Genomic DNA, 22360 nt, shown 5'->3' with positions numbered 1-22360 from the left:
TTTTCTGTGACAAAATTTACTTCGATGTGCAACTCTACTGCGCAAAATCGTTCTATGGAGAAGTTCGAACTTCGAGACTTCAACGCTCAGAATTCGCATCCGTCGATCATAGGCATCGAGGAGTTTGAACATCCCCATTAGACAGCAAGACTAGAACTATTTGGAAAAGGACGTGAACATGCAGCTTCCATCGACGACGAGACGAGACCAGCAAGCGTTTCAAGATGATGATCAAGTTTTCAATTCTTTCGTCGTGTCTTCGGAGAACGAAAACGATCCCAGAAAGCAGCGACGGAAGCTTTATGATGATCCGATACATTCAAACCACTTGATCTGCGAGATAAGCAGCATCAGCAAGTTGAAAAGATTGCCCTTGAAACCGCTATTGTTCTCGTGCAATCTGCAAACGGTTTGCTATCAAGAATAAAACAGGAGTGACAAGCAGTATGCATCTTGGTACTGAATGGAGATGTTCCCATTTCAACTTCAATATGAAGCGACAGTTTCGGCGGACGCAGACCTAGAATGGAACCGCTTTCTTCCGGTACCGCAATCCAAGTTGACGCAAGACATGGTGAACAATTGAGTCTGCGAGCGAATGAGTTTGTAGCGTTTAAAACTGTTTGACTAGGGGTACAGCTAAAGATGGGAGTACCTGTTTGATAACTTTATAGGGGATATCAGTAAAACATTTAGGATATGTGGGACATTTCGTAAGCCCATAGCAAATTCCTTAACTCTTTTTGAATTTTGGAGAACGCGCTTTTTGAGGGGATGCCCCTACAACTTGTTCGTTAGATTAATCTCAGATTTGACAAGGTAGTTTTGAGAAAATCAAAACACGGACTTTTTGCACGTTCAACATCGCACTTTTGTAAAAAAAAAATAAATAAAGGCAAATGCGCTATGCAGAGAGCTGTTCTTCCTATTGAACCCTTAATATCAGACTGGGCAGGGCAGTTGTTACATTTTGTATGACCATAACATGTTTTCTACGAAACTTGGGGCGTAGTCGCTTATGAAGGTAGTAACATATCACCTGTTCTTTCAATTGACTTCTTAATCTCAGATTTGGTAGGGTAACTTGAGAAAAACCAGAACTTCCAAAAAAACGGTCAAAATCGGACATTTTCTATGACGATAAAAATTTAACAAAGTCGAAAAAACGACGCGAAGTGTCGAAAAATAGATATATCTTCAGTCCATAGAGGATTCAATCTCAGAACTGTCAAACTCCGCTTATGCAGATATAACTCCAAAACTTGTTCCTTCGATTGAACCCCTAGTCTCAGATTTGGCACCGTAGTTCTCGCGAACACCAAAAAGGTTCCAAAAAGCAGTCAACATTTCGAAAAAAAATTCTCGAAAATAGCTTTTCTACAAAAATGAGCGCGTAACTGCTTCACAGAAAAACTTTTTCGCACGTTTATTTCGATTGAACCCTTAATCGCGCATTTGGCAAGGTAGCTATCGAGAAAAGTCAGAATTTCCAAACAACGGTCAAAACTTCAAAAATTGAACTTATTCTGAGGTCATCTTTTCTTTCAAAAATGGGCATATTTGCTTGCACAGATAAAATTCTCAGAACTTGTTATTTCGATTAAAGCTACAGGTTGTGGCAGGATATCAGATTTGGCAGGGTAGTTTTCGAAAACTTCCCAAACAAAGAACAAAATTTGAAAAAATGTACATAATCAAGGATATAACTTTGTTTCTTCAAAAATAAGCGCCAAAAAACTTGTGCAGACAAGATTCCCAAAATATGTTTTTTTTTCTATTAAATTCTTAATCTCACCTTATAACGTATGGTAGTCACGCTCCTAGAAATTAAAAATATCAAGGAATTGTAAAAACTAACTGCCCTCTACAAACTAACTGCCCTCTACGGGAACTGAATCACAAGCCTATCAAACACTAGCCCCTGATGAATACGAGAAAATATGCTGACAATGTCAAAAATATGCAGCAAAAAGTTTATCAAAATGATCACTATTTTATGCACGTGGGATCGGAGAAAAAAAGAGCCTTTGTAATAGACAACAGTAATCGCTTGTGCAATAACTTATGTTTGTAAAACACAAGGAGACATAAAATCTACAAAAACCACATCTTTTCTACCTTGCAGGCAATTTTTAAACGTTTCGACTAAAAAAAGCATTGTTTCTTAACATTGAACTTAATTTCTAAACTGTTTCGCTCCCAAGCCGACTTCGCAAGATTTTCAAATTTCACTCAGAAGCAAAGCTACACTTCGCAAATACTAGCGAGATCACGATATAAAACGAATCTCTATAAAACAAAATTAGAAAAAGTGGAAATAAGCCTCGAATTAGTAAAAATTCGGCTACGTATCGGATTCGATCCCGCGACCTAGAGATTTTGAATCAAACGCACTAACCACTCAGCCACAGACGCGAAGCTTGACTGTTCATAAACACTAGCCAAAAATAAAGCACAGAACAGATGAGATGAAGTTTCCAATGCTAAAGATCGTGATCATATGAAAAGTGCCACCAAATGAGTACTTTTATTAGCGTGTTAGGTTGGGAAAAAAGAAGGTTCGAACTAATACACTACGCTCGCTAAAGCACTCAGGTGTATTACGAAATTTTTTGAATAACGTGAACTTCAACACACACACACACACACACACACAGAGAGAGAGAGAGAGACAGAGAGAGAGAAAGACACTTTAATTAAGGTATAGACAAAGCATAATGCTTAATATACAAAATAGTGTAACTTAAAAAAGTACACTTTGTAGAACGTAAGAGAAAAATGTGGCAGCGCTAAATTTGTGTTGACAATTGAGTTAAAGGGTTATCAACTGAACCGGAAATCCCGCCAAGTATGAGCATTGCTTATTTCGACATTTGATTTTAGTTGAATCTCTAACAAATATTTTTTCAGTCTACTTTTGAAAACAAGTTCACTTAAATTAGTATCCCGATTATGTGACGGTAGTCAGTTCCAGTTTACAGAAGTCATAAAGAAAAAAATTAACTGAAGAAAACAGATGAATTTTTTCCTTGAAGGACAATAATGTTAGATCTCAAATTAAGTCGATAATTGGCTGTTGGTAAGAACAGGTCATGTTTGAAAGGTTTTTTATGTTTGATGTACTGAAAAAAATAACATAATGACTTGTGTTTCAAAGTATTTCTGACACTGACAATACCTTTGTTAAGTCTGAGTTCTTCGGACGACTTGAATTTCGAAGGAAAAAATACTTGTTTTAAGGCCCAATTCATGTTTTTCTAATGATAATAAAAAAGAATTGGACATATGCTGAAGAAATAGACATTAAAAATCCAAATGGATCAAGATGATAGTTTAGAGAAGCATGTTGAAGGTTCCAGTAGGTAGTTCATTTTAATACTATCGATTGTTCTAATTGCTATAGCCATGTTTTCTAAATAGTTTTAACCTGGATTTGTAAGGTCAGGTTTTTGTCTAACTTTAAGCCTTAATACTTACATTCGTAACCAGTCTCACATGGCCTAATGTATCCAGTCTCACATGCCCTTATGTCATTTCTCTTACAAAAGGTTACAAATTCAGTGCATTTAGATCCAAATGGTGAGAATTTAAAAAATATTCACGGGCAGTCACGCTTTTCTGCAAACTACATAGAGCTGTTGCAGAATTATAGTCACAAGAAAAAACGAGACAATCGCCAGCATATTGAACTATTTTAGTTGATCTAATTAGCGCATTTGAAATATCATTAACATAAAAAATGAATAGTAGAGGTCGAAGAACAGTATCTTGCGGTACTCCTTGATTGAGTTCAACCCAGTCAGAAAATATTTCTTCAACTTTTACACATTGTAACCTTTTTTCCGCAAAAAAACTTCTAATTAGTTTCAGTGAAGATAATGAAAAGTTTAGGGTTTTAGATTTAGTTAAAAAGATTTCGTGGGATATTAAATCGAAGGCTTTCGAAAGAGCAAATAGAACAGCATGAACAGCATTTTGAGGGGATGCCCCTACAACTTGTTCGTTAGATTAATCTCAGATTTGACAAGGTAGTTTTGAGAAAATCAAAACACGGACTTTTTGCACGTTCAACATCGCACTTTTGTAAAAAAAAAATAAATAAAGGCAAATGCGCTATGCAGAGAGCTGTTCTTCCTATTGAACCCTTAATATCAGACTGGGCAGGGCAGTTGTTACATTTTGTATGACCATAACATGTTTTCTACGAAACTTGGGGCGTAGTCGCTTATGAAGGTAGTAACATATCACCTGTTCTTTCAATTGACTTCTTAATCTCAGATTTGGTAGGGTAACTTGAGAAAAACCAGAACTTCCAAAAAAACGGTCAAAATCGGACATTTTCTATGACGATAAAAATTTAACAAAGTCGAAAAAACGACGCGAAGTGTCGAAAAATAGATATATCTTCAGTCCATAGAGGATTCAATCTCAGAACTGTCAAACTCCGCTTATGCAGATATAACTCCAAAACTTGTTCCTTCGATTGAACCCCTAGTCTCAGATTTGGCACCGTAGTTCTCGCGAACACCAAAAAGGTTCCAAAAAGCAGTCAACATTTCGAAAAAAAATTCTCGAAAATAGCTTTTCTACAAAAATGAGCGCGTAACTGCTTCACAGAAAAACTTTTTCGCACGTTTATTTCGATTGAACCCTTAATCGCGCATTTGGCAAGGTAGCTATCGAGAAAAGTCAGAATTTCCAAACAACGGTCAAAACTTCAAAAATTGAACTTATTCTGAGGTCATCTTTTCTTTCAAAAATGGGCATATTTGCTTGCACAGATAAAATTCTCAGAACTTGTTATTTCGATTAAAGCTACAGGTTGTGGCAGGATATCAGATTTGGCAGGGTAGTTTTCGAAAACTTCCCAAACAAAGAACAAAATTTGAAAAAATGTACATAATCAAGGATATAACTTTGTTTCTTCAAAAATAAGCGCCAAAAAACTTGTGCAGACAAGATTCCCAAAATATGTTTTTTTTTCTATTAAATTCTTAATCTCACCTTATAACGTATGGTAGTCACGCTCCTAGAAATTAAAAATATCAAGGAATTGTAAAAACTAACTGCCCTCTACAAACTAACTGCCCTCTACGGGAACTGAATCACAAGCCTATCAAACACTAGCCCCTGATGAATACGAGAAAATATGCTGACAATGTCAAAAATATGCAGCAAAAAGTTTATCAAAATGATCACTATTTTATGCACGTGGGATCGGAGAAAAAAAGAGCCTTTGTAATAGACAACAGTAATCGCTTGTGCAATAACTTATGTTTGTAAAACACAAGGAGACATAAAATCTACAAAAACCACATCTTTTCTACCTTGCAGGCAATTTTTAAACGTTTCGACTAAAAAAAGCATTGTTTCTTAACATTGAACTTAATTTCTAAACTGTTTCGCTCCCAAGCCGACTTCGCAAGATTTTCAAATTTCACTCAGAAGCAAAGCTACACTTCGCAAATACTAGCGAGATCACGATATAAAACGAATCTCTATAAAACAAAATTAGAAAAAGTGGAAATAAGCCTCGAATTAGTAAAAATTCGGCTACGTATCGGATTCGATCCCGCGACCTAGAGATTTTGAATCAAACGCACTAACCACTCAGCCACAGACGCGAAGCTTGACTGTTCATAAACGCTAGCCAAAAATAAAGCACAGAACAGATGAGATGAAGTTTCCAATGCTAAAGATCGTGATCATATGAAAAGTGCCACCAAATGAGTACTTTTATTAGCGTGTTAGGTTGGGAAAAAAGAAGGTTCGAACTAATACACTACGCTCGCTAAAGCACTCAGGTGTATTACGAAATTTTTTGAATAACGTGAACTTCAACACACACACACACACACAGAGAGAGAGAGAGAGACAGAGAAAGACACTTTAATTAAGGTATAGACAAAGCATAATGCTTAATATACAAAATAGTGTAACTTAAAAAAAGTACACTTTGTAGAATGTAAGAGAAAAATGTGGCAGCGCTAAATTTGTGTTGACAATTGAGTTAAAGGGTTATCAACTGAACCGGAAATCCCGCCAAGTATGAGCATTGCTTATTTCGACATTTGATTTTAGTTGAATCTCTAACAAATATTTTTTCAGTCTACTTTTGAAAACAAGTTCACTTAAATTAGTATCCCGATTATGTGACGGTAGTCAGTTCCAGTTTACAGAAGTCATAAAGAAAAAAATTAACTGAAGAAAACAGATGAATTTTTTCCTTGAAGGACAATAATGTTAGATCTCAAATTAAGTCGATAATTGGCTGTTGGTAAGAACAGGTCATGTTTGAAAGGTTTTTTATGTTTGATGTACTGAAAAAAATAACATAATGACTTGTGTTTCAAAGTATTTCTGACACTGACAATACCTTTGTTAAGTCTGAGTTCTTCGGATGACTTGAATTTCGAAGGAAAAAATACTTGTTTTAAGGCCCAATTCATGTTTTTCTAATGATAATAAAAAAGAATTGGACATATGCTGAAGAAATAGACATTAAAAATCCAAATGGATCAAGATGATAGTTTAGAGAAGCATGTTGAAGGTTCCAGTAGGTAGTTCATTTTAATACTATCGATTGTTCTAATTGCTATAGCCATGTTTTCTAAATAGTTTTAACCTGGATTTGTAAGGTCAGGTTTTTGTCTAACTTTAAGCATTAATACTTACATTCGTAACCAGTCTCACATGGCCTAACGTATCCAGTCTCACATGCCCTTATGTCATTTCTCTTACAAAAGGTTACAAATTCAGTGCATTTAGATCCAAATGGTGAGAATTTAAAAAATCTTCACGGGCAGTCACGCTTTTCTGCAAACTACATAGAGCTGTTGCAGAATTATAGTCACAAGAAAAACGAGACAATCGCCAGCATATTGAACTATTTTAGTTGATCTAATTAGCGCATTTGAAATATCATTAACATAAAAAATGAATAGTAGAGGTCGAAGAACAGTATCTTGCGGTACTCCTTGATTGAGTTCAACCCAGTCAGAAAATATTTCTTCAACTTTTACACATTGTAACCTTTTTTCCGCAAAAAAATTTCTAATTAGTTTCAGTGAAGATAATGAAAAGTTTAGGGTTTTAGATTTAGTTAAAAAGATTTCGTGGGATATTAAATCGAAGGCTTTCGAAAGAGCAAATAGAACAGCATAAACTATTTCATTATCCGCAACTTCATTCCTTGTTGATTCAGTAAAATAGAGAGCTGCATCTTTTGTCGAGAAACCTTTTCTGAAACCTAATAGGAGAATTAAAAAATTTGTATTGATTTAGATGCACAGTTATTTAAAATGTAAAATTTTCTCATAGATTTTCGAAAAAGCTGTCGTAATTGATTCAGGTCAAAAAATTTCAGGATCTAGAATATCAATTTTCTTAAAAATGTGAGTCACAAAAGCATTTTTCATATCATCAGGAAAAACCGAATTTAAGATACATTGGTTCAAGACAAAGTTCAAATGTGGCATAATGATTGAATTACCATCTATTATGGCCCATGAGGGAAGCTTGCCGGCCCCTTGTGGCTTATTGCCCTTCAGTTATTTTATTATAACGAAACATTCTTTTTGAGATATTGGACGAAACTTAAACTCTGGTATATTGATTAAATTAATTGATACAGATGGTGAAGTTGACTTAGAACAAAAGAAATTACCTAGATTTGAAAAAATTAAGATAAAATGATCGGCAATGCCTTTTTTGTTGTCAAAATATCTCAAAATGAGTTTTTCAAAGTAAAATTCGCTGATACACTTTCTGAGCATCTCAATTTAATAATGAAAATCCAACGAGAACTCAGTGATTTTAAATCATTAAAACACGACTTAGTATAGTCTGGTTGTTTTGTTTTTATCATTTTACTGACTGTTTTTCGTGAAGTGTTACTGAAGTGTTATAAGCAGACCAGCTACTTTGAAATGGATTAATTTCAAATGACGAAAACAATTGTTGGCGTCGTTTCAGTTTTGTCTTAGTTTTGGTTTTTCAACACTCTTAGCTATGTGCGTAATATAAGCAAGCGTTTTCAAAATGAATGATCAGTTTTTTAAGAAGTATCAATCTTGTGCAAAACTTCATTCTGGGGCAATCTGTTAACCAAAAACGTAGCCCAACTTGTTGCTTGTAGATTTACATACTCGCGTTTTTTCTTCAGGACTGGCATTGCTGAGTCCATAAGGTACAGTTACAGTAAAAAATATTTTGTTTTTCACGATTATTTAGATAGTTTATGTTATGATCACCCACGATCGTAATTGAGCTAGCTATTCAAATTGAATTGTCTATATTGAGAGCCAAATCTTCGAGAAACTGAGCTTGGATTGACTTCTTGGTATTATAAATAATATTATTTAGCATTTTATCCTTAGAAATTTTCGCGAAATTAGTAGGACACTCAATCCACAAGGAGTCAAACTTTGATTTATCGAACAAATTCAAATCACGTCGTTCGCGAAATGCTAATATCCATGGTACAAAAAGCATAACACCACCTGCTGTTTTCTTAACATTTTCCTCGCTTCTATGACACCAGAAAAGTTCATGCGAGGTTGATATAACATTCCAAAACTTTTTGTTATCGGTGTTTTGTAACCAGTTTGCAGAAATACCAAGAATGACATTAGGTCCCATGTAATTAGCCAGTAGTTTCAGTTGACTGCGTTTGCTTCGCAGACATTGAAAGTTTAGATGCACAAGTTTCAAATTTTTACGGTCCTTATCAGTTACAGTCAAAAATTTTGATAGGTGATATTAGGGCCTGGGTTAGTTTCTCCATCACCTTATTTAAAAAGAAGGCACACAATGAGGCCACTGTCAGAGCTCGAGGTAATATTGGAAAATCAATTAAAGCAATATTTTCAAACAAATTTCTGATCATTTTCGGTTGCCATCCAAACACAGTTTGAAGATCGAAAAGACATTTTACAATCAATTTTTGAGTCTGTGTATTTTTCATATAGCAATATAAGTTTCCATCACGAATAACAAAAAGTGACACATTAGGGTTGTTTTTTTTTTCAGTTGCGTAAGCGTTTTATTTCTGGCGTCAGTTATGTGTTCAGAATTAAAAACGTCTATACCTTTTTCTTTCAGTTTTGATTTAGAATACAGAATGGCTTGTTTTACCTTTCTTCTCTTTTTTGCTAGTCTATGGCATACAGAAATGTCACTATTCTTCACATCTACAGCAGGCTCGTTCTCACAGGTTTCAACTATCTTATGCTCCAGCTGCGCATTGGTCTCACCTTCCTTGTATTCTAGTCGTAGATTTTCAAATTTTCTCGTCTATTGTAATTTTCGATTTCCTCACATTAGGAGCAATATTGTCAGTCTTTCGTAAATCCTTTACTTCCACTTTCAGCTGTTCAACCCCATGGTAAGCGCAGAAACCACACAGGAAGTCTCTGTCAAAGAGTTCCTTTGTGATTCGAATTGACACCAAAGTTGGAATTCAGGCTGAGCATCAGGGCAGGTCAAAAACTAATTCTCATTGCAATTAATCGAAAATTTTTGGTGCAATTAATTGATTTTTATTCCTGACCAATTAGTATTAACTGATTGCGCTCTAGCAAGTTTTTATCTCTAGCTAAATAATTTTATCCGCACAATTAATTTTACCCGCACATTTCTCTGAAAATAAAATTTTATAATTCATCAGACAGCAATTTTGTTATTCAAAGAATTCATTTCGGAAAATCAACAAAAAATACTGAGAGAGCGAACTCGTGTCAAAAGTTGTTAATCAAGCGTGATGCTTCGGGCTTGCAATTAATTGCTATTTAATTTTGGGTTCTAGTTAATTGATATTGGACTTTTAACATTCCAATTAACTGCAATTTAACTTTCAGTTTTCGGATTAAATTTTAACCTGCCGCGCTGGGCATGCTTCACTGTTGTTGATTTTCTCACTGCAAGCTATTTCATGTCTTGTGATAACACGTTCATCTTTATTAGTGGCGGAAGTTTGAACTCTTTCGCGATCCCCCTTTGCCATCATAAATTTAATCTATTTAATAAGTTTATCACAACAATTAGGCTGAAAAACTGAAGACGAAGAGCTACGAAAATTCGATTACTGGAGCAAAATTAGGCACCTTTCCCACATACACCAAATCCCACATACACAAAGCTTTGGTCGCAATAGATCCGATTTGAGTAGACTAAATAACCTGAACGGTGAAACATACCAAAAACTGGCCGCGAAATTCGATATGTACCCAGTTTTGCTTATAAAAAGCCCTCAAAAACTATGTTTGAAGTGGAGTGCAGCCTGTATTTAGATGAAGGCGTATTCATACTTGTCAGTATTAAGACAAAATAAATACTCAATTCTGATTGGTCGAAACGAATCAATATCTGATCGCCAAAATAAACAAGAAATTGAAAACTAACAAATTAACATCTCAATTGGCCGAAAGTTGGCGATAAATTATCGCAAAATAATGGAATTTTCTTTCGTGAAAGCCCCTTTCAGAGGGGAAAACTTACCCTTTGATGGTTATTTATATAAGAAAAACCGAAAAAGAGAAAATATTCAATACTATATATGCGTTATCGATAGTTGCCCGTCCCGATTAACTCTCGAAATTTCAAATAAAAAAATTATTAATAAACCTGCAACTCACCCCCACTTGCCCCCAGAAAATCGCGTGTCGGAGCAAAAATTTAGGGAAAATATCACCGAAAAAATTAAAAACCCAGTTGTCACCCTGAAAACAATTTACGAAAATCAAGTGCAGGAAACAGATGAAAAATATTTACCGCCAGCATTCAACTAAGTACGAAGAGCAAAGAGCCGAACCCGCGAAAAAAAAATTTGCCCCCTATACCCAAAAATTTTGCAGAAATAAATCTCAACGACCAATGGACGAAAACATCTAACAACAAAGATAGCATGGGCAGATTCCAAGGCATGCTAATGATATGCTAATATTTGCAACAATTCAAGGACTCGAATTTTTGGCAAGATCAAAAAATATTTTGGGGGATGGAACGTTCAAAACGCCCCCCCCCCAACCGTTCTTACAGATTTATACAATTTTCGGACAGAGTGAAAACTGGAAAGTACCGGTCTTCTGGGCATTTCTCATGCGAAAAAGTGAAGAAACATACCAAAAATTTTTCGAGATTTTGACCCAGAAATTCCAATTTTTTTTGTAATTGGCCGTTAATGCCCGAAAATGTTTTGGCTGATTTCGAAACTGGGATCTTGCGGCAATCAAAAAAAGTTTTACGTCACTAGCCATCTCGGATGTTGGTTTGACTATACCCAGTGTATTTTCCGAAAATTTCAGGAGCTCGGATTTTCGAGAGAATATAAAAATGATCCGACCCTGCACTTGATAGCTTGTAGACTATTCAGCTTGTCTTTTTTACCCGTCGATGAGCTGATTGTGTTTCCAATATTATCAGTCCGAAATATCGGAAATTTTTTCTCGACACCAAAATCTTGAAAAAGTTTTTCAGTACATTACTGAGTTTTGGATAAGTGGTTACGTCCCCCTTGTTATGTGGAATGTTTTTGACAGGGATGTTACCCTGAGAACTACCAACAAATGCGAAAATTGGAATATGAGATGGAACAAAGAAGTTGGGGTCGTTCGGCCAAATTTTTGGAATTTGCTGAAAAAATTAAGTGCCCAAGAAATCGATTCTCGCATGCAATTACGAAGAATTTCACGTGGCGAACCAGCCCCGAAAAATAGACAAAAATATCAGTTATTGAACGAAAAAATAATTCGAGTGAAAAGTTCTTATCTGGAGGGTCACTTGTCATCGAAAATGTATTGGGAGGGAGTTGCAGTCATTTGTCAAAACTTTTGAAAAAATATGAACTTTCTCAAACTATTAACCTTCTGTCGGCTTAAATTTGTTCTGCCTAAAATATCGTTTTAAGTTTTGTCTAATAATAATTCCTTGTTCTTGAGTGATTTTTATTTTTTTCTCTATTCTGATTGGTTAATTCAATTTTTGTCTAAACACTGACGAGTCTGAATACGCGGTTCTCTAAATACTGCTATAAAACCGTTTGAAGTCGAGCACCAACACCAAGTTCTATAACTTTTTCTTGTTTTCCATAAAAATAAAGCAATATATCCGTTCAATGCCTTGCGCTCACCTTTAATCTCCTCTGCCATCGGTTTTTCCTCCCCCACATCCACTCCATAGGATGATCCGTCGTTTTGCCTAGCCAGCTGCTGGAGGAACGCATGGTCCACATCACTGCCAAGTCCAATTGTGAACAGTCGCGCTTTGGTCTTCCTCTTTCTCTGTTTAGACTTCACAGCTGAGAAGATCTGTGCAATGAATATCAATTTTAGGTGATTACGCAAGCCACTATTCTTATCTGGAAATATATGAAAAGAATATGATAACATATCTTGCATTGATTCTTTTTGTCAACCCAAAAGAAATTGTAGAAAAATTTTACACATCAACTTTTGAATTTTTTTATTTATCTTTTTTCTGTTTGTTTTCAGAATAAATCAGGAGGCCAGAAATAATCATGCTAATTGAAGTTAATACACTAGTTCATCATCATTTCACCGGGCGACAGAACCATTGAAATTGAGTACACGAACGAACATTAAATATTGAAAAAGGAAAAGGTCAACTAGGAGGGGCGTTAAATAAATACATCAGCAAACAATTCAAGAACATTTCAGTCAGTTTGTGTAGCACCTAGAGACTTCTAAATTGAAATCTATCGAATCGCGAAAGAAGGAATTGAAAATGTAACAAAATTTTACATCTAAATAATTTGAGAATGCGTTATATTTTGAGAATGCGAACCACCATCAATTGCTAGGAAAACCATGAAGAGACTGTTGAACATGGCAGTTAGTCAAGTCCATTTCATGTGCAATGAAACATGGTACATTCAGAGAGATGGTTTGGCAATGGGGGCATTTCTTGCCGTTATTTTTGCAAATCTTTGTCTGAAGCAGTACGAAACTGCACTATCGAGGGATATTCCCGAAATGTTTTTGCCCGAGAAAGATCTTAACGGAATATGTCTCGAGCACAATAAGAAAGTCACGTACAGGTCAAAAGGTGTAGAATGTGAATGCTGTTTGAACTGGTATCACGTAAAATGCGGTGCTATATCAGATTGAGTATCGAAATATAAGTGAAACCGTCTGGTACTGTAGAAAATGCATCGCAATAAGAGAGAAAAATAAGTCAGTGCAGCAAGCTAAGTTATTTCTCCGTTACGTTGACGATATAGTGAAAACAGTGAAGGGTGATCCTGAAAAAGTGCTACGGGCTGCAAACTTACTACATCCAAATTTAGTTCACAATAGAGCCACCAAACACAAACGGAAATTTGGCATTTTTTGATTTACAAATTAGTATTGACAAAAGCAGGAAAATTAGCTGTGGGTGGTATCAAAAACCACCAAATACAGGTACCATACTAAATTTTAGAATAAGAATTTTTTAAAATTGTTAGTTCAAACGTTTTCGCACATTTTGTGCATCGTCAGGATATAAAATTTTTTATTTACAATAAAATGATCAAAGATCATGTATGAAATTCAAAAAGAACATGTTAGAAATTTTTAACCAATCACATTCTTACATCTGTTATTACGTAATCATTATTTCATCGATTATGACAATTTCCATACTTTTTTGTTACTTGAGTCATAATTTTTCGATTTGATGTTTTATCCAAACTGACATGTCAGTTTATTTTTTCAAAAATTGCAATTTTTAGTCATTTTTAAACATGTACTATAATTTTAATGTCAGCTCCCTGCTCCTGAACTCCTCGCGCGTGTTAATTCTGGGGCGTTCTTTCCAAATATGTAAGGCCTCCAGAGTGAGGAGTTTCTGTATGTTACTTGATTGATCTATAATCTCAGACTTAAGCTCAGCGCTCTTACCATCCCTGTCACATTCTCTCAAATGTTGCCCTACTGGCGAATTGCATTTTTCACATTGCGAATTCCGAATTCCGCAGAGACTGCATTTTTCACATTCGACCAGAATGTGAAAAATGCAATCTCTGCGGAATTCGGAATTTTAGCAGCAAGCCTTCCGGATTGGTGGTTTTTAAGAATTAAGGGTGTTATTGGAACGTTTAGCCAAACGGTAAGGGCTGGAATATTCTGGTATTTTAAATTTTCAAAAATTCGAATGATGACGTCACATTTCTGAGAAATGCTGAAACGGCCATTTTAACAGAAAACGAGTGAAAAAACAGAACAACTTTATCTGCGATTGCGAACAGAACGAAAATCGAGATTGAAGAAAAACGACAACTAACTACAATAGCAGAGAACGTTCCAAGTTGCAACTATTGTGCTGCTACAATAGTTGCAAGGCCGTTGCCAACAACGGTGAAGGGTGAGAACCAGCCTTCCGGATTGGCGTGAAATTGAACTTAAGGAGCTTGATTCACTGGATTCAAGAATCCGGAAGGGTTTCGGGACTGGAACTTTTAGCCTTTTATATAAACTTTTAGCTTCTTGTCATGTCCTGAATTGAATTTAATTAACAACTGGATTCATTTTGATAAGGATGAGAAGCTAGGAGTTGGGGGAAAGGGTTGATCCATCTTCGATGGAGATGATGATTTTTATCTACTGAACAAAAACAATAGTAATATGATAAGTAGTAGCCCTGATTTTAGGAGTGACCTCGTGGTCTGGGGATACTGAGACCCAGCCATGAGCTCACTATTTTTGCATGTAATTCAGTTAATTTGAGCGTTCTGGTCGAAGCCGGAGAGCAGTAACGTTTTTGTCGACCCGATGTAAGAAAGACCACCGAAAAGTACTGGCTTGGTAGAGACGGTGAAAAATATGCAAAGCTCTGTTTAGACGCTAGCCAGTCGTCTTAGGACTTAGTTTTGTTATCCGTCGATATGTATCTTCCGGGCGAATGTTACATGTATGTTTTTATGGCGCTCCTGGGTGTTATTCTTTTTAACATCATGACCGGCAGAACCGTTAACGAGCACTCCGCGCCGAGCGGATGCTCACATTAACGCCCTTAATAGGCCTAAACCGCCGGGGCGGAAGGGTAGTTCGGAACGCGGAGGCCTTCCGAATTGCCGTGAATAGTTTTTTAACCTAGTTAAGACCGAAAATTCACGAACCAGGAAGGGTGGGGGGATCGGCCGTCCCCTCGTCCCCTGAGTGGTTGGTGACCAAAAACACTTAAAGATATAAGTAAAACCAAACAAAAAGTAGTATAGTACCCAAGAAAAACAAAAAAAAATAACCGAAAAAACCAAAAACAGTAAAAAAGTAGAAAAATCAGTAGAAATCATCCCCCCAGACAAGATGTGATTCAACCCCCCCGTTTGTTTTTGATAGATATATTGTTGTTACATGCATTTATATCAGTCAGGATCGTTACGATCAATTTTGTGGCCCGTTTGTGAGGCTTGTACTGTAGGGTTATTTGAGCATTTAAGCACGTTAATGATAAATTGCGCTCAATCCGGAAGGGTCAGCTGATTTGCGCTCAATTCGGAAGGGTCTTGGGTGAAGACCGATCCGGCAAGCAGTTCAAGGAGCAACAAGAAGGGGCTCAACGACAACAACAATCGACTGTTGGGTATCGTTAACAAGTTTTGTATCCCTTTTGGTACAAAAAGTAAGATAGTAATCTGTGGGGGGCTCGACAGTGCTGCACTGTAGTGACCCTTCACCGAACTGGGAATATCCGAGTTAAGCACCTTAATTCGGATAATAAACAAACCCGGAGGGGTATAGTATTACTAATATTATTATTTATATAGCCTATATTAATAGTCTTATATCGTTTTTCAGTGAAAAACAACGAAAACAGACCGGTTTTTAGGGTCAAAATAGCGATATTTTGATCCCCCCACAAGTCGCGATTTTTGAGATATCGATATTTTCTGAAACGGAAAAAAGCGCTAAGTTAGTGTGTTACATCGTAACTGCACTATTGTAATAAGTAGAACCGGTTAACTTTAGTTCGGAAGTGGTTGGAACTAGTTTGGTACCAAAAACCAATTTTCCCATTTTTGATAGTAAGAAACACTATAAAATCAAAAAATTTTTTGAAATCTTTGAGTTAGGACAGTAAAAATAGTTGTTCGGACAACTTCCACTAGTGAATCTACGAGTTTTAAAACCCGCTACCCGAAAGCCTTCCGGGTTGCAGAGAAATCGAACATAACGTGTTTGATTTGGTGGATTCATCAATCCGGAGGGGTCCAGGTAGCATAGTTTTTCGCAAATTTTTTCTACAAAAGCGTTTTAGATCGGGTCTTTTGCATTGAACTAGAAGAGTATAGGCCTTGTGAGCTCAGATCAATAATTTTTAGGTCGAAAGGACCAGATTTGCGGAGAAAGTTAGGCGGAACCTATAAGAGAGAAAATTTTTGTGTTTGGAAAAAAGACGTTTTGGTTAATAACTTTGGAACTACTGAGCATATCGAGTTGATCTTGGTACCAATAAATCAGAAATTAGCTGAGCTTACTAATAGGATCAGAAATTTTTCGGAAAAACGAGCGAGAAAATTTTTTGAGATTGTTTTTAGCAAATTACACAAATCCGGAGGGGTACACCCTTCACGTTTTATAAATTTTTCTGAAAAACCCTTATACCCCTACCAAAAGTTGATAGCGATTGAACTAAGTGACTTAGGACAGTTCTAGACAAAAAGGGAGGGCTGAAGGCACAAGACAACCATAATAGAGTCGAAATTAGGCAAGTGATAAGACTCTTCACCGTTAGTGTGAATTGTCAAATAAGTGCCTTAACTTCAATCCGGAGGTGTCTAGGAAAGGACCCTATACCCTTCCCAGTTAATTCAAACAGCATAAAAGCAACGCAGAACGAATCCGGAGGGGTATAAGCTGAAATTAAGAAAACTACAAAAAGCTACTTTGACAGAGCTAAGGGCTCCCAATCCGGAGGGGTCGAAATTTTTCAAAGTCAGAGGGGTCCGAACCCGGAAGGGTCTACTTTCCACAAAACCGGAGGGGTCCGAATCCGGAGGGGTCTTATAGTTGCTAATTCCGAGGGGTCCCAATCCGGAGGGGTCTATATTCTGACAGTCCGGAAGGGTCCTATTTGTGCCAATCCGGAGGGGTATCATTTTATTAAGGACTTAGGTAAACGAAAGAAAAACTAAAAAGCGAGAGGTATTAGGTTATTAATACACAGGCTAGGTATCAGTGACTGCACTGGTAACTTGCCTCTCAAAAAGAACCAGACTAATACAAAACAGGTCCGAACTCGGATATTCGCGACACTAAGTCTAAATTAAAAAGAGCGTGACTCATTGGTGTGGATTGAAACATAATACGTTTTTGGGAAAAGTGACTGCCCTGAGGATTTTAGTAGGTCTAGCTCGGGCAGTCCGAAGGCAGATAGGTAACACAGTACTCGGTGGGTGCAATAGACGCCCACTTGAGAAAATTACTGCCTTCAAAGTTTTGTCTGTTTGGTGCAGCACCAAGCAGGGAAAGCTTTTTCTTTAAAAGACAGGTTCGACTATTGTACTGCGACCGACTAAGAGTACAAGACAAATACGTTTTTTTATATACACATTCATATTGTGTCAATATATATTTTTTGTTTTTGATTTTAAATCAACGTAAACTGTGCTTGATTGGGTAGTGAATACACTATCTTTTAAATTGACTGATAACATCATATTGTGCTAGTTTCCAGATCTTTGGACCGATAATCGGCTAGTGTGAATAAATTTTATACAAACTGTACTCTGACAACATACAGGGATTCGTGGTCACTATTTAGTAGAATCTGGTGAAATTTATTGTGTTGTGTCATTATAAAAAAAAAAAAAAAAAAAAACTATAAGGTCTCTAGCAATTGAGTCAAGAGTAGGCATAGGAAAGTGACAAATAAAGAATGAGTTCAGACAAGTCAAGGATACCAAAACGAGGTAATAGCTCTAGGAAATTCATACCTGAAAAGCAAAGAAAAACGATGACCGATCCTTTTGTGGATTGGATCAAGCGATCCCGGTCTGACAAAAGGGGGACGGTTTCAGGCAGAATGGTTGAAACGAGAAGTCAAAAGACCTCAGAAGAGCGAAGAGAACTGTTAGAAGTGGAGGTCAATACGGACCATACCATGAACGACAACCAGGGAGTAAATGGACTGGAAGGGAGAGGCAGAAGGCTGGCGAGTGAATCTACTCCGGTAGAACAAGGCCATGATTTTGCCACTTCCACCGGGACATTGGATCGAGAGGAGATGTCGGAACTGTCCGACATCTCAACTGAAGTAACGGCAACTAGAAGATCTCCGACAGACAACACTATGATGGCAAGCGGAACTGGGAAACAAACAACCTCATCATCGTTCTCAGAAAGAATGAAGAACACCTTCGGAAACATCTTTCCATTCAGCATGGGAGGAGGAGCAGGAAACGATGGGGAGTCCCAGGAGGAAGAGGATGAAGAGGAGCAAGGGGACTTTGGATCTCAAGTCAGTCTCAATAGTTCGATCCAGGAGAGTGAGGCACACGTCGGAAGAGAGACTGGAACCATGGATAAATTTGGTGTAGTGACAACGATAAGCAAAGAGGCAAACACACCGGGCCAGTCAAAGGACTTCGCGATTAGGACAAGTTCGGAGCCACAACCTGGAGAGAGTAGAACCAGAGGGCTTGGCAACGCGTTAATGGATCCTGAATTAAATAATGAAAAGACGTTGAAGTAGAGAGTCAAGGCCCGGATCTCGACAAGCACGAAGTTACCTGGGACCGACAGGGTTACACCACCACTAGTGACGCCACTCATGGATAACGGGGCAGCACTAGAGGAAGCCTTAAACAACATAGTGGGCAGTTTAGGAGAACAAAATGAACAGATGTCGATAAGGATGAGTGAACTAGAAAGAGCAGTTCACATTGAAAGAGAAAGTCTGCGGGAAGAAATAAACCGCAACAGACAAGAAGTTGGCAGAAGCGAAAAACGCTTGAAAGAAAGAACGGACGAACATATGACGAGGAACTTGTCGCGAATGACAAGAGAGGCGGAACAGAGGGAGTTACGCTTAAGAGCCGACATGGAGAAGTTAAGAATACAGCAAGAGCAGTCTCTTGGGTCTCTTGACATAAAGATAGACGCGATGATGGAGAGGCGAACTCAGGCTATCATGGATAGGTTGGACGGGCTACTAAGCAGCAAGAGTGGACCAAAAGAAGGAGAGCCGAACTCGGGAGGTCCCAGCAGGGAACCGAGGGTGAACTTCAATGAACATCAAAGGAGGAAGACGTATGGATCCACTAGAGGCAGGGGCAGTTCATCAGGCTATGCCACAAGGGGTAATACAGCATGGGGCCCGAACAGTAGAGCGAGTTCAACGGGGAACAGACAAACCTCGAACGAACGACCAACGCAAAGCACACATGCGACTGGGAGAAGCGATTCTGGCAACATGGGGCATACAAGCCCGAGGAGGAGTCACATGGGCCAAGCGGGAAACGCTCATGGTGATTCGGATTGCAGGGATGCACCGCACACAGAGCCTTCGACAAGGCGTGAGGACACTCAAGCGGGACACTCAAGGGATGCTACGGCAATGGCCACAGCATTTGAACCCCTGAACAGGTCTTTGGAGACATTCCTGACGAGGTTATCTAGAACCAATGAACGCAGTGAGAAGTCCAGAAGAGTCTTTAAGAAGCCAAGATGCTACAAAGACGAATCTGATGGCTGTATTGATACCTGGATAGAGGTAATGAAGCTGCATTTCGAGGAAGAGGACTTGTCGGAGAGACAGGAATGCAGCGCGCTCACCAGCAACTTAGAAGGGACAGCCCTGAACTGTGTCATGGCCAAGAAACAGTATCAACGTGACACTGCTGAGAAAATCTTCGAAATCTTGTTAAACCGTTTCGGATCAGGGGTGCAGGGGCACCAGGCGATGATGCGCTTCGAGAAACGGAGGCAACAAGAAGATGAAACAATAGACAAGTTTCTCGATGATTTGGAAATGCTGAGAAGACGCAGCCAACCGGATGAGTCAAACCGAAGGATGAACCTGGCCGTAGCCTCAAAATTCATCGATGGTGTGAAAAATGATGAACTTCGTACGATGCTAGCAACGCATTACACACCACTATCAACTAATGCGCCAACACCGGAGGAGTTGAGGCTCAAATCAAAAGAGTATCTTTTGTTGAAACCTCCTTCGAGATCTGGATATTACAAGAACAATTATGGCAATTTTAACAACGGACCAGCAAACCAAGGGAACAATTGGTACAAACCGAGGGATGATATGGACAAGAGACGTTCTTGTGCTAATTGCAGTTCAACAGACCATCATGTGTCAGCATGCCCAGCTTACAAACAAGGCATGAAAGCAATAGGCTTTAGCCTCGAGGACGAAGATGCGTCAGAGTTGGATCATGAGGATTTCATGAGAGGAGTAATTGCGAAATTTGGCCCGAGGTGTTTCTTTTGTAACTTGGAAGGTCATTTTAAATCAGATTGTCCGCAATTCTGGGATGCAGTGGCAGACATCAAGCATCCAAGGCATGAAGAAGCTTTGTCAGGAGTGAAAGCAAGCAAGGCTCGACTTTTGAGCGAAGCAGAGGCACGCAGGAAGGACAAACCTCAAGAGCTGGCGGCAAAGAAAATGCAAGCAGTAACAGAAGAAGCACGTGAACCGGAACCAGCAACTGCGGCCGATGACTTCAAGATCGATTATAAGACAGCCGCAAAGGATGCTCTAAATAGAGTACAGCAGGAATTGGTGACGAAAGAGATCGAACAAAAAGTGAAACTTGAACTGGAAAATGAAAAGCTTCAGGAGCAACTGAATACCTTCGAGGCAATGGAGTTCGAGGAGACGAAAACACCAAGCAGTTTAGATATGAAACTTAAAGTGATCTCCGGTAAGAGGTTCGGCATGGCGCCGCAGGGAAAGAAGATACAGTCGATAATCTCAGTGGCTGGACACCAGGTAATAAGAAATTTGAGTGAACCATCAGAGTTCACTTTAATGCATTTGGACACATATGCAGATTATCTGAGGCAGGTGGAGCCACGCACTGAGTCGAGAGCTGTGCGAGCACTACTAACGACGGGTGGCCCTCGCATGAAGAAACTTCATGGACGCTACTTGGAGGTCTATGGGCCGTATCAAATAATGCTGAACGTGGATGGAATCAGCATCTACACCAGGACTTACATAACAACAGATGATGACCAAATGGGGCAGATCTATTTGGGTGAAGAGGAACTCAAAGTCCGCAGGATAGGCCATGACGCCATGATGGAACAAGACGCGGTACATATTGGATATGAAGCAGATGTGACAGCACACCTGCTTGACACCAACGGAACAAAAATCGGAGTCACAGGGCTTCTGGACACAGGCGCGGTGGTGAGTGTGATGCCGATAAAAACCTGGGAGAGAATGGGCTTCACGCGGGAAGATTTGATTCCTACGAATCTCCGACTAGCCGCTGCAAATCGAGGAGCTATCTACGTAGCCGGAAGAACACCGGTGACGGTCCTTCACATGGGAGGACGGAACCTTTGGATGAGCTTCCTGGTGGTAGAGAATCTGGACGACGCCGACCAATTCATCTTGGGCAGAGATTTTGTCAGGAATTTTGACGTGATGATTGACTTGAACAACGGTCTAATACGGATTAGAAACCCGGACCGAAAGTATGTTAAGAGACCAATTAATAGGATAATAACAGATGAAAATAAGGTACCAGTTTTTTTGGATAGAAAAGTAAAGTTACAACCAGGACAAGCTGTAGTAGCAATTTTTAGAATGAGAAATTTAAATTCGTTAAGTGATAGCAAACAGGTTTGCTTAGTACCGAATCCAAATAGTCAGAGTTCGGTGATTTTAGGCCGGAGCTTCTCGGTAACGCGAAACGGACTGTGTGTCAGTGTGTTGTTGAACACACTGGACACCACGGTTTCAATCCAGCGTGGAAAGAAGCTTGGCTACGCCTTGCCGATGAGGACCGACTATGAGGAGACAGAAAACTCGAAGAAATATAGTGTGAAAGACTGTCCTTATCATGCAAATAAAGATAAAATCTTAAAGAGAATTAATGAATTAAAATCTATTCATAAATTGTTTTCAATGAAATCCGAAACGGACGACGGCTTATCAAGCTGCTCGAATTTTCCGGAACGCCCCTCGTCATATGAACTAGATTCTGACAAACCGGTTTTGCCAGAAACAGAACATTTAAAAGGAAAAATAGGTGAAGGAGATTTTGAAAAATTGCGGGACCTCCTAGATCGGAACGCCGAAGTATTTTCAAAACATAAGGCGGACATCGGTTGCTGTAATTTCGTCGAACACGAAATCGAACTAGAAGAGGGCGCCGTTCCCCATAGGGAAGGCGCAA

At 38.5% G+C, this 22360-nt stretch overlaps 1 protein-coding gene across 1 annotated transcript in view; it reads right to left on the bottom strand.

The window, feature by feature from the left end:
• The window catches only part of LOC134855384 (inter-alpha-trypsin inhibitor heavy chain H3-like), a 109806-nt gene that overhangs the window by 27080 nt on the left and 60366 nt on the right, over nt 1–22360 (bottom strand). Inside the window, exon 9 of the mRNA XM_063871889.1 lies at nt 12128–12305. Coding sequence (XP_063727959.1) covers nt 12128–12305 — 178 coding nt within the window. The remainder of the gene's footprint in view (nt 1–12127; nt 12306–22360) is intronic.

Source organism: Symsagittifera roscoffensis, chromosome 10, assembly GCF_963678635.1.
Source record: "Symsagittifera roscoffensis chromosome 10, txSymRosc1.1, whole genome shotgun sequence".
Taxonomy (NCBI): domain Eukaryota; kingdom Metazoa; phylum Xenacoelomorpha; order Acoela; family Convolutidae; genus Symsagittifera; species Symsagittifera roscoffensis.
The sequence above is the reverse complement of the archived record's forward strand: the minus strand, read 5'-3'. Positions and strand labels throughout refer to the sequence as shown.